The sequence below is a fragment of the Pseudopipra pipra genome, chromosome 11, assembly GCF_036250125.1.
Source record: "Pseudopipra pipra isolate bDixPip1 chromosome 11, bDixPip1.hap1, whole genome shotgun sequence".
NCBI classification, from domain to species: Eukaryota; Metazoa; Chordata; class Aves; order Passeriformes; family Pipridae; genus Pseudopipra; species Pseudopipra pipra.
This window is the reverse complement of record NC_087559.1, coordinates 18,193,048-18,205,155: the sequence shown is the minus strand read 5'-3', so window position 1 is coordinate 18,205,155 and position 12,108 is coordinate 18,193,048. Positions and strand designations below refer to the sequence as shown.

The 12,108-nt window shown below is 39.3% G+C and overlaps 1 protein-coding gene across 1 annotated transcript in view; it reads left to right on the top strand.

Annotated features, from left to right (window-relative positions):
• VGLL4 (vestigial like family member 4) overlaps nt 1-12,108 on the top strand; it is an 85,194-nt gene that overhangs the window by 1,802 nt on the left and 71,284 nt on the right. The window contains exon 2 of the mRNA XM_064667972.1: nt 4,495-4,571. Within this exon, the coding sequence (XP_064524042.1) occupies nt 4,508-4,571 (64 nt within the window). The 5' untranslated portion in view covers nt 4,495-4,507. The remainder of the gene's footprint in view (nt 1-4,494; nt 4,572-12,108) is intronic.

Below are 12,108 nucleotides of genomic sequence, written 5' to 3'. Positions count from 1 at the left end.
TTTTGCATCAAACTGCTGCTTTATCTTCCTTTCCTCTGTGGACTTACTGGTTGTGCTGATAAGCTGTGCCTGGATTTCCTCTTCAGTTTTGCTCTCTCTCATTGAAATCAGCTGAGTCTCTCTCTATAGGTACTTCTGGTTATGAATTTGGGCAGGACTGTGCCTGTATTTCCCCAGGTAGGAGCTGCTTTTGACCTGTTTGACCATACTTTTCAATTAATCTTGTTTTCCCTGTACTTGTGTTTATCTGCACTCTGTTCACTTTAGTCTTGATTGTTTCTCGAGTGTCTTGTCATTTTGAATCACTTTGTCATTGTTACAATGGGCTTTGTTTATGAACCCTCCTTTTCTCCCTCTAAAGTTATCTCTATAATTTCACCAGATGGCAATTCAAGTACCAGACTTTTCTCTCAATCATTAGAAGGTTCAGCCTTTCTCTCCTTGTCTGTCTCTAGTTCACACTGGACACATTTGAGAGAACTCTTTCAGGTGTTCCTTAGGAAGGTGTTTGCAGTGGCTGTTCTGTCAGTCACACCTAGAATCCAGTCATCCTCATGGCTGTGATTTCACTTTGACTTTTCATATCCAAACTGGGTCAAAATTCTTCTGATTTTTTTTTTTTCCTTACCTGCTCAGCATGTCTGTTGTCCTCATCACTCTTTGTCCTTGTTTCTATCATCTAACTTGTTACTTCAGCTCCAAGGTAAAGTCCATCCTAGACAAAAACCATCATATCTCCTTAATGAGTACTACCCAAACATCATCTTTCATGTTTCTCTTTTCTTTCTGTCTCTTTGCTATTCCCCCTTTTAAAAAATCAAATATGAAGTTCTTCTCTTTATTTCAAATTATTCCTGACGTACCCTGAATATAACTTTGGTGAGATTAAATAATTGTCTTTCTGTTCAGGCTGAGTGAATTGGTGCTGTTTACTTAATTTCAAACAAGCAACTTTAGGATTTTTCCACGAATGCTTTTCCGGGTGCTTGGAGGGTGCTGTATAAATCCATGAAATCACTTCAATCTTCATTTTCAAAAGCTTTTATTTCTCCATAGTCTTAAAAAAAAAAAAAAGTTAGCAGACATTTGCTGAGAGTATTCCATGTGTACCTGGAATTTTCAAAAATGTGAAAAGGAGAGGGGGAAAAAAATGCACTGTTTTGTTATACTAATGGGTGTTGCGTGTTTCAAGTGCTGCATAAAAAAAATTACAGGTAGATCAGTGTTTAGTAACTTATTTGTCTTCCAGGCATTGTACTCTGATTTTACATTCTGTGTCTTTACTACTTTCCAGAATATTTCTGTACTGCAGTGTAGGTGAGAGGACAGAGTTAAGGGCATGTTGAATGGGAGCAGTAGCTGATAAATGAAAGGACTAAGTAAGATATTAAACTAATATTTCAAATTACAGTAGATAAAAATATCTTGAATGTTTGTAAAAGTGCTTTTGGCTCATGTCTCTTTAAATCTAACAGTTAAGGGATTGTAACAAGTAAGATATTTGGGAAACTCTTTCCATAGTTTAAATCAGATTTAGCCAGAGGAAGTTCAATTGTGTTCTTGTATTTCACTGGTCAGTTGTTTTCCCTTACCAGATCGGGGCGCAGAGCAGTACTTACACATAAGATAGAGTTGGTTTTTGATGGGGATACTCATGAAAGTCCAGCATTCATGCAGGCTGGTTTCTGCATACACAGGTTTCTGTGTCACACAGAGAATTAGCTGGATTTTGTCAGGAGTCTGCTTTTTAACTCGCTTTTTTATTTTTTTAATTTTTTTTTGGAACCCTGGAAAGTGTCCTGGTCTTTATTTCTGAAACGTGACTCCTCCTGAGGATGGCTGGGCTGTTCTCTGAAGGCAGCCTTGGCAAAGCTGTATCAGTTGCTGACCTTGCCCAAATCAGATTAGGTTTTTAAGCTTTGAGCAGTCTAAGATCCCTTCTCTCTCATTCTCATAGGCAACCTTTATTACTTTCTAAAGTGTTATCACTGGCTTGTTAGTCTAATTTAGAGATAGAGGGATATTTAATGTTGTTTGGAAAAGAATCTGGAAGTTTGTATCTCCTTGAAGGTAACTTTCATAACTGTGAATGTGTTCAGTGTGTTTAAAAAAATCCCAGAATACTTGGTATTGCACTGTGGGATTTGCAGCTCTCCCTTCAAAGCAGCTCTTGGATGAGCTCGGTATTCTGCACAAGGCCTTAATTTTAGAGGAGCATCTCAGCAGCTCTCTCATGATATGGACTTGAATAATATACAAAGGTGCAAAATTATATAGAGCCCACTTTTAGTGAAGTTGTTTTTGAAGTGTCTAATTTCCTGAATAGAATTAAGACCTGGTTCCTGTTTCCTTCTCTCAATGTGGATTTCTGTCACCAGCTAATTCTTTTACTAGGAACATGTTCCGGAAAGGGTTTGGGCATCTGCTACTCCCATTACTTGAAATTTGCTGAAAAACTTAAAGAAAAAAGGCAATTTGTTGTCAATAAAAAACATTTTACTATCCTTTGCGTTGTTCTTTATCAAGAGGTGCTTGGTTTTTTGTTTTTCTTTTCCTAAAGAGTTGACTAAAAGGGTTTACATTCCTGTCTTTGAAATTTAAGACAAAGTTAGCACTAAATCACGAGTTAGCCTTCAGTTTGGTGTAGCTGCATCACCTGATCAGACATATTTTAGTAATTTTTCTGACTGAATTTTTGCTCTGTTAGAGGAATTTGTGTAAGAGGGTCAGTAATCAACAGTCTGGGGAGAAATAAAGTGTTATTTTGAAGTCCAAGAAAACAAAAAGCAGGAAAGAAACTAAGCATCAAGGTCTAAAGGATCAAAGTGGAATGATGCTGAAGGCTTCTCCAGCAAACACGCTCTGCCAAATATTTGCTTTGGTTTGGAGGAGAATGTGGCCAGACAAGATATGAAGAAATATTTAATAGTAAAATAAGAAGCTCAGATCTTATTTTCTAAAACCTCTTGCCCACAGGTACTATCTTTAAATGAAAGAGTTAATTGACTTACAGCTTAGTTAAAATACTGTTCTTGAGCAAAAGCTGATGATGACAGGGAGGGAAAGTGCATGTTTTAATCCTAAAGTGCTATGCTTTGTTATTTCAAGTTTTTCTCTTATATAGTTCTGTGGAAACATTACTGGATTTAATTATTTAAACTTAAAAATATATTTTTTAAACTTACAAATACTTCAAAATCCTTTCTCTTATGCTTTAAAACCTTTGATTAAAATCTTTGAGGTTATTTAGGAAGAGGGAGGGAGGACAGTGAAGTTTATTGTTTTAGTGCAAAGTCAAGGAAATTGCTTCCCAAACATATGCTTGTTGTTAAGTCTGTGTACATGTTATACATGTTTGAGATTTCTGTAGTTGCCACTACCTTCTTTTTTTTTTTAAGATTATACTGTAAAGTAAGTTACAGTAAACAGTTTTTATGATAGAAGATCATGCTAAGTTTTTGGTGGAAGAAATCCAACAAAACTGTTAGCTGTTCTGAGATTTTCTTTCTCTATTTTTTTTTCTTAACAGTTCTGCCTATGCTGTTGCCTTCTTGTTTAAAAACACATATAAGTTGCTGGCCTTTTAATAAAAGCAACTTGACAGCACGTTATTCTCTTCCTTGATTTCCCTTTCATATTTTTGGAATTTCCTATTGGAACTTCTTTTTTTAGTTTTGAAGCCATCTATGTGAAGCTTTGAGAAGCTTATGTGAGCTGCAGCGCAATCATTGGTTTTAATGGGAGAGTCTGTTGCTTGATACAGTGCTGAAATGTCCATTTTTAATGTGGTAGGATGAATGTTTTGTGTATGAGAATTATGTGTTGCAAGGGGCTAAAACTGGGGAGAAGCAGCTATTGAGGTGTGTAATTATACAGGTTGCAGTTCTCTGTGTTGTTGTATATACACATACCCAGAGTTCAGCTATATATTCATTAGTAAATGGCTTATAAACTTTGAATGATTCTCCCTTGGACACAGGAGTGTGGAGATGGAGTTTATTGAATCCTGTGGCTCTAAAGCAGTCTCGTGCTCGGGTAGTCAGGCCAGCTGTCACCTTCACTGCAAATGAGTTGCATCTTTGGATAGTGTCTCAAGTAGCTCTTTATTGGGATGGAAGGCCAGCATGTGGGACAAAAAAGCACTTACAACATGTAGTAGATAACCCTGCTGCAACATTTGTGACCAGCAGTCATCAGCTTCAGTACTTGAGAATTTGGTCTTCTGGTTTGTTTGGGCAAGTAGTTGGTGGGAAAGCTAATTCCAGTGTTTCCTTGTTTTCAAAACTAAGCAATTACTTAGTTTTAACAAGTCCTGTGCTGGTATAACATGAAAAGAACAGCAGAAACTTAGATTTTTGATTCTTTTTGCTGTCATGCTCTTTTTCATTCCTTCTGTAAAACCTGATGTATGTATGCTCTGAACAGGTGATGCAGCACTTGGTATGTTAAGGATTCTGAGTTTCCTATCTGTAACTTTGGGTCTGAATTTTGCAGGATCCAGGGAGGAATGGAGACTCCATTGGATGTACTGTCGAGAGCAGCATCTCTAGTACACGCTGATGATGAGAAACGTAAGTCTGCGATTTAGCTCTGCTTTGCTGGATCCAGATCATTACATTTGCACTGTGTGTCAGCCTAGATGTTTGCTCTATCAATCTTGGTATTTTGCTGAATCAAAGATGTGTAGAAAAATGTCAAGAACCCTTTAGAGGTTGTCTTCCTCAGGTGCAAACCCAATATGTTGCATTTAAATCGGTTAGTGTGCAAGACAGAATCATTCCTATTATTTAAAATTACTTACCAATTCACGTGAAGGTGCCCCTCTTTTCCCAATTGCATATGCATTGTGAGTAGACAAAAAGTTGTGATGGAACTATGTCAAACTAAGGCCAGTTTGAAAACTTGCCCTCCCTAATGGTATTGGTTAGACTTGTTCTCATTTAAGAACACAGAACTGTGTGGGCATGAGTGGGTTGCAAAGATTTCAGTTCATACAAACTACCAGGTGGACTGTTATCATTAGTAATGAGCACTTCATTTTCCTTTCACTGCCAGTAAAAGGTGATAACAGGGTTTTAACATAGTGATGTCAGTGGCAGCCCATCATTTGGGTAGTATTTTTGCTTTTAATATTAATAATAAGAGTTTCAGGTGGGTTAACTAATGTTGGAATAATGTTTTCAGTTCTGCCAAACTGCAGTGCTGCTTTGTAGATCAAATTGTTACCTGCATGCTCACTGATAAATGTCTTTGCCAGGTTTTTCCGAGTAGTGTAAGCACTCAGGGAGTGTGTGCCTCTTGGCTATCAGCCTCAAGAGGTGCCGACTAGCAAAATGATATTTTGGATTTCAAACTGCTTTTGTGTGTAGCTTCTGTGCCTAAAATCGCCTTTCAAGATGAGTTCAGCTTTTCTTCTTTTGATCTTTGTTCCTTTATTCTGCATGTGTTTTTGAAAAGCAGTTGTATTGAATGTTAAATAAAATAATTGATGCACTGTTGTTAATCAACTCACTCAAGTAATCACAAAGTAAAAAAATACAGCATATTTGGATAACAAGTCCCAGATTTTTTGTGTGTATTCAAATAGTCAAGAAAGCAGTAGCTCACCCTTTCAGAAGTCTATAAAATGAAGGTTTCATACCCTGATGAGCTCTTCTGTGTTACTGGCTTTTAGCCTTATAATGAATATTGGTTTTGCTGTTCTTTCATGTTCACTTTGCTGCTGGATAACTACCAAGTTTTTGTTGGTCTCACTGTAGATGGATGACTTAGTTGATTGCCACAGTTATTGACTATTGCTGGTAAAATGAACAGCAATGGAACTCCTTGAGGAAATAGTTTCAACTGTGAATTTGGCCTGGGGGATTTCTCTTGCAAACTAACATATATTTGCAGAAAAGTCAAAAGCTTAACCTATTTTGCTTTGCCTATATTTTATAATATATTATGAATATGTATTCTCAATGTTCTTAAGCTTAAATGCATTCTTTTTGGTTAACTATTCCCTGAGACTCTAGTTTGAATTTGAGTTCCATGGGGTAGGAATATTGCGCTGGATCTGGAGAATCCAGAGGAAGTCTGATTCAGTGCAACTTGCATGTGAGGAAGCTGATGTGTATCTGGTTCTAATTTACATTCCTTTAGTCTTACCACTTAGACTTAATTAGATTTATGCCACTCTGCAGCTTCTAACTTGTGCTATCTCTGAGCTTGTCCTCTTGTGTGAATCACACACCGAAAAGCTGTAGTAAGAAGAGCTGCTGAGAGGAAGAGAAGAGCAGTCCCTGAAGTTGCACTTTTTTGTGTCAGCTTTAGTGGAAATGGCACCAGCCAGACTTCACCCTTTGTTAAAGTGGATACTAACAGCTTGAAGTTAGTCTTAGTCTTGAAATCAGAAATTATCCTTGAGCTTTCCAGTGAAGTGCCTGGCATGCTGCTCATGGAGTTCTAGCAGTGGTCCTGTCTGTATTTCTGTATCCTCGTTCACTTTGTCTGACACACAGAGTTCTACAGAGAGTTTCCAATATTCCAGTCATGTCCAGGAGTTCAGGAATAATTTTTTTATAAAGTGAAGGATCCTCTTATCTCTGTGGGCACTCACTGCAGTGTCAAGTAATATTAAAATGTCTTTGTCTTATATGTTGTATGAACACATATATCTTTGTTTATAGACAAATCACATACTGTTTAAAACAAATGCTTTTAAACTTCCCAGGAGATGTATGTTATTGTGGCTTAACCTCAGCCAGCACCCACGTACCACCCAGCTGCTCACTTACATGTCCCCTGCCCTGCTGGAATGGGGAGAAGAATCAGAATAAAATCAGAATAAAAATATCTCAACCTGTGTGTTGAGATAAGAACAGTTTAATGATTGAAATAAAATATTATAATTACAGTAATGAAAAGGGAGACAACAAAAAGAGAGAGAGAAATAAAACCCAAGAAAGACAAGTGCTGCACAATACAGGTGCTCACCACCTCCTGTCGATGCAGAGCCTGTCCCCAGGCAGGGATCAGTGGCCAGTTCCCCCCAGTTTCTACACTGAGCACAGCATTCTGTGCTGTGGAATATCCCTTTGGCCAGTTCAGGTCAGCTGTCCTGGCCATGCTCCCTCCTGGCTTCTTGTGCACCTCCTCACTGGCAGAGCCTGGGGCACTGGGAAGTCCTTGGCTTCAGGTGAGCACTGCTCGGCAACAACCAACCAGGAGTGTGTTGTCAGCATTGTATTTATCCCTTCGGACCTGAAGGGAGCCCACAGCCTAAAGGAAGGATGGAGAGAGACTATTTACAAGAGCCTGGAGTGACAGATCAAAAGGGAATGGCTTCACATGGACAGTGAGTAGGTTCAGATGGGATATTAGGAAGAAATTTCTCCCTGTGTGGGTGGCGAGGCCCTGGCCCAGGTTGCCCAGAGAAACTGTGGCTGCCCCATCCCTGGAAGTGTCCAAGGCCAGGTTGGACAGAGCTTGAAGCAACCTGGGATAATGGAAGGTGTCCCTGCCCATGGCAGGGGGTGGGACCGGATGAGCTTTAACTCCCTTCCAACCCAAACAATTCTGGGATTCTATGATTCTATAACATTATTCCTGTACTAAATCCAAAACAGCACTATGCCAGCTACTAGGAAGGCAATTAACTCTATCCCAGCTGCAACCAGGACATGCCAATGGAGATTTCCCAGAATGGTCATTGGTTTCTTAAGCAAATATGACCTTGATGTTTTTGGTTTGTGTTTTTTCCCAGCTGCACCTGGGTCAGTGAGATTGAACCTCAGTGATACATTAGTACTTGGTGTTGCTTTCAGTCTCATCTCTGGTTTAGTTCATGAACTGTATTATAGACTGTATTTCAACAGCTCCCAGTTTAAATCATTCTGCACTTGTTAGCAACAAAAATTTATGAACCCCATTTGGTTAACTGCTGTGTCATGGAAAAGATAAATTATAGGGAGAAGAAATGACTACTGCAATTCTGTGTTTATAACTCTTACCACTGTGATGGAAACAGCTATTTAAGGTTATGATACAGTGGATCTGTACTTAAAAAAAAAAAAAAAAAAAAAGGCTGAGCAATAGAAGGTAGACAATGATGTCATTATAAGCCAGACATCTTAAAGGCTTGTCACTAGTTTCTGACTTGTCAATCGTGGAGGAAAGGCCACAGGAAGCCTGTGCTGTTTATGAGCAGATGTTCAGTGCTGGAGTAGGTAATGTGCAACTATTTTATCTGTAAGTGGCACCTGTAAAGTTTTTCTGGGTTCTTTTCAGGACTTCGGGAGTGGGATTTAGATGGAGTAACCATCTGTATGATATGCATGTTTGCTGGTTTTTGAATGTTATTGTGGCCATAAACATTATTGAATGTGGGTTATTGTAAACTGCAGAAATCCATTTTACAATGAGATGTTTGATACTCATTACTCTTATTCCTCTTCTTTCCCTATACTTCTCACTGGGGTTATACTGATTTCTCGTATGTTCAGGGTTCAAGTTGGCTGGTTTTAGAAGACCACAGTGAAAGCTGGTAAGATTTAAGCAAGTGTTCATACAGTAAGGAGGATTATAATTTTGTATTTATCTCATGTAAAAATAAGAGATTTGGGAACTGGTGTTTCAGTTATAAACAGCGTTTTAAAAGCATAATCTTGTTATTGAGAAAATAGTGAAGGAAAACACTAAGAAGGAGTTGTGCTTGCAGAATGTGTTGTAAGCAGTGAGTACTCACCTGTACTGATTTTATAGTAACATTTACACTTTCCTCCAATATTTAAGTCCAGTTTAAGAATATGGGAAAGAATGAGGAAAAAATATGTCATTTCTCACTCTCTCAGGGTAATATAGTGAAAAATCTGTTGTTGACAAACAGGAGAAAATATACGTCCATAAGGAAATGAAAGGTTTGGAAACAGCTAATGAATGCCACATTGAAGTCCTGGCTAAGAACTTAGCAACCTAATGCCTTGTACCAAATCCATACTTGTTGAGTCTTGATTTATGTTTTGAAAAACTGATAAAGAACTACACGAATAAAAAAAAATATCTTTGATCAAGTCATGCTTCTTGCATATGTGGGATCAGCCACATGTGTCATCCCTGGGTATATGGAAGCCTGGAATTGCTATTCCACACTTCTTGCCTGTGAACACTGTTATTGTTTGGCAGCAGTTTCTCTTATGTGGTTTTGTTTAATGCACTTCAAATAATTGGACCATACAGTTGATATTTCTAGTACAGAAGAATTATTGTGCTTTAAAATCCCTGCCCTAATCTGCTTTGTCATAAAATTCTTGTGTAGATGTCATGGTTTGAGATAGCCCCAAAATCCAATCCCCTAGCTCCATTCCCCCCTCCCACATCTCAACCCAATGTGAGATGGGTTTTTTTCCAGACAAAACACACCAGACTCAAAGTGGGGGAAAGGGAAATATATTACAATGACTGTACAAATAAATACCATATCACATTATACACATGATCACAGCTATCTCTACCATGACATATAGTATTTACAATGATCAGATCTCTTCTCCCCTCCAAATAAAAGTCCAGGAGGGAAAGAAGGACAGATCCCTTCCAGTCCTTAAGCAGCAGCTCCTCTTCTGTCCTCCATGCAGCAGTAACTGGGTTGTTGTAGCTGGATCTCTGTTCAACATACACAAGGGGGTCTCCAAGCCCCTCGGCTCTCCTTCGGTCCAAGCGAAGGCCTCACCTGTGGACCCAAACTCTGTCTCTCAGCTGCTGGTTCTCTCTCTCTCCCTTTCCAGGAGTCTTTTCTCTGGTGCTGCATGTTGCTTCTGCTGCTCCTTCAGTTCTGGTTCTTATCTCTGGCTCTCTACCACCGTTTCTCTGGTGCTTGCCGGCTGCTGTCTGTGCCCATGGAGAAAAAACATCTCCCGGCATAACTACAGGCACCTAGCCCAGCTTTATGCTGTTCCAGGTCCCTGCAGCCCCCCCAGCCGGGGGCTGGGAGGCCCCAGAGGGCCCAAGGGGCTTAGAGCCCCTTCCTCGTGGCTCACAACATGGCCACCACTCCTACAACAACCCAAAACTACAACTCTTCTCTTCTGGTCTGGTTGTGATATGTTGACATTTCTGCAGGAGCGTCCATTGGGCAGAACTTCAAAACTTCTAAGGGTTTCCACCCCTTGGGGTCTACCACTTCTCTTAGCCTCTGGGGGAAAACAAAGTCCAAACCACTACAGTAGACAAGACCTACAAGTCAGTTTTCACTGTTCTTCATTGGTATCAATAGTTAGAAGTGGGAATTTTGTGCTGGCTGTCAGCTCATCATTAATAAATATGCACTGATTAATTGTTTTGGATAGCTGATCCTAAAATACGTATCACTTCAAGGCAGAGGTGAAAACAATGTATTATTTTTTAGGACTCTTGAAGAGGACACTAATTCTGTAGACTTATTGTCTTTAAATACAAAACAAGCAGTATTTATAGTAGAATTAGACTTGAATGTTATGTGTGTTAGAGATATTAATGATGAAATATTTCCAGCATCACCAGGACTTTTGCACCTACACTACTAATGTTTGTTGTGTAAATTTATAGCAAATTATGGGCAATAAGCCTGAGAAAGGTTTTAATATCAATGTGTGCAGAAGTTTTAAAATCCTAAGTGATGTGAGTGGGAACACTCACATCAGCACTGAAAATACTTCAGGGCCTCAGGGGTTTTTGACTGACTGAAAGTGAGGAATTGGATGGAACTTGCTGTATGATGCAGTTAGTACAAGTCTCAAGGATCTGTTTCATTTGAGATTTGCTTTTTAGGGGGGGGGTTTGAGGTTTTCCTGGCATCCGCTTCAGAAAAATGGGTTACAGTGGCAGCATTTTTGCACAGAAATGAAGAAGCAGTATCATGTCACAGTCCTTGAGTATTTTCTATTCACCAGTTCACACCATTCTGAGTAAAAGTGGGAGGAATTGCGGTGCTTGTAGCAAGAATGATAAATATTATATAGCAAATATTACTTGGAACAAGATGAAATATTTCCAGGAGAACATAATCTTGTCATGTGACTTGCCCTTTGTATTTCTATTTGCACATATATATCCAAAATAGGAAATCTGGTAGCAAAGAAATAAATGGAAAAGGTCTTAGCGGCACGCGGTATGAAGAGATATTTCAGTATTGCTTCTCATTTATGGAATGTTTGCTTTAGGGGTGGAAAGGAATCAAATTGGTTTAATAAGGGCATCCTGGAGCATGTTTAGAGTTCTTTTGACATCTAAAATATGTTTATGTACTGAACCGTAGTTCTCATATAGACTGTTTTGGTGGTAAACCGGTTTTTGTTCATGCTGGTATTCATTATTTGGCATCCCCAATCCTGTGTGTAATACATGGAGCAGTTTAGTACACCACAGTTAATCTGGTTTGTGTTTATTGTTCTGCCATTATTCCTGGAGTTTGTCATTATTTTTTCACTGCCACAGTGTGGAGTATGTGAATGTTTTCTGTAGTTCTTGGTGCTGTACAAATACCTGGGAAAAGGTTCTCGGCAGTGTCGAGGGCAGGAAGCAGAGCTCTGCTGTCCTGATATGGGGCTGCTTCCCATTACCCAGAGAGTCAGGAGCAGGGATGGAAGCTCCAGACTCCCATTCCTGACTTCTCTCTGTAGCACCACGACACTGAAGCCACAAGGCTTCTTTTGAACCCTTGAGCTCTGCTGGTGTGCAAAAGACGTGGCCAGGAGTCCTGGCAGAGTCTGCTGCTGTGGACACTGTTGCTACCTTGGAAGTGTCACTTTTGGAATACTCAGGAAATGAACGGGTGATTGTCTGTTACAGAAGCTCACAGCTGTACCATGAAATTGCTCACAGGGAAAGTATTCTTAAGGAATTCCTTGCTTTGAAGTGTGTCATGCTGGGTTATGATCCTTTACCAGGGCATGCTGGGAGTCATTATGGATAACCTTAAGATACCATTGCCAGTAGGGCTGACTAAATCTTGTTTTTTCCCCAATTTAGACCAGATTAAAATTTACCTTATAATGAAAAAGTTGTATGTGATGCTTCTACTAAAAATATTCCTTCCTATGACTTTCAGGACTCCTCCAGTGAAACATTTTTTGGTTTGTGGGACAATAC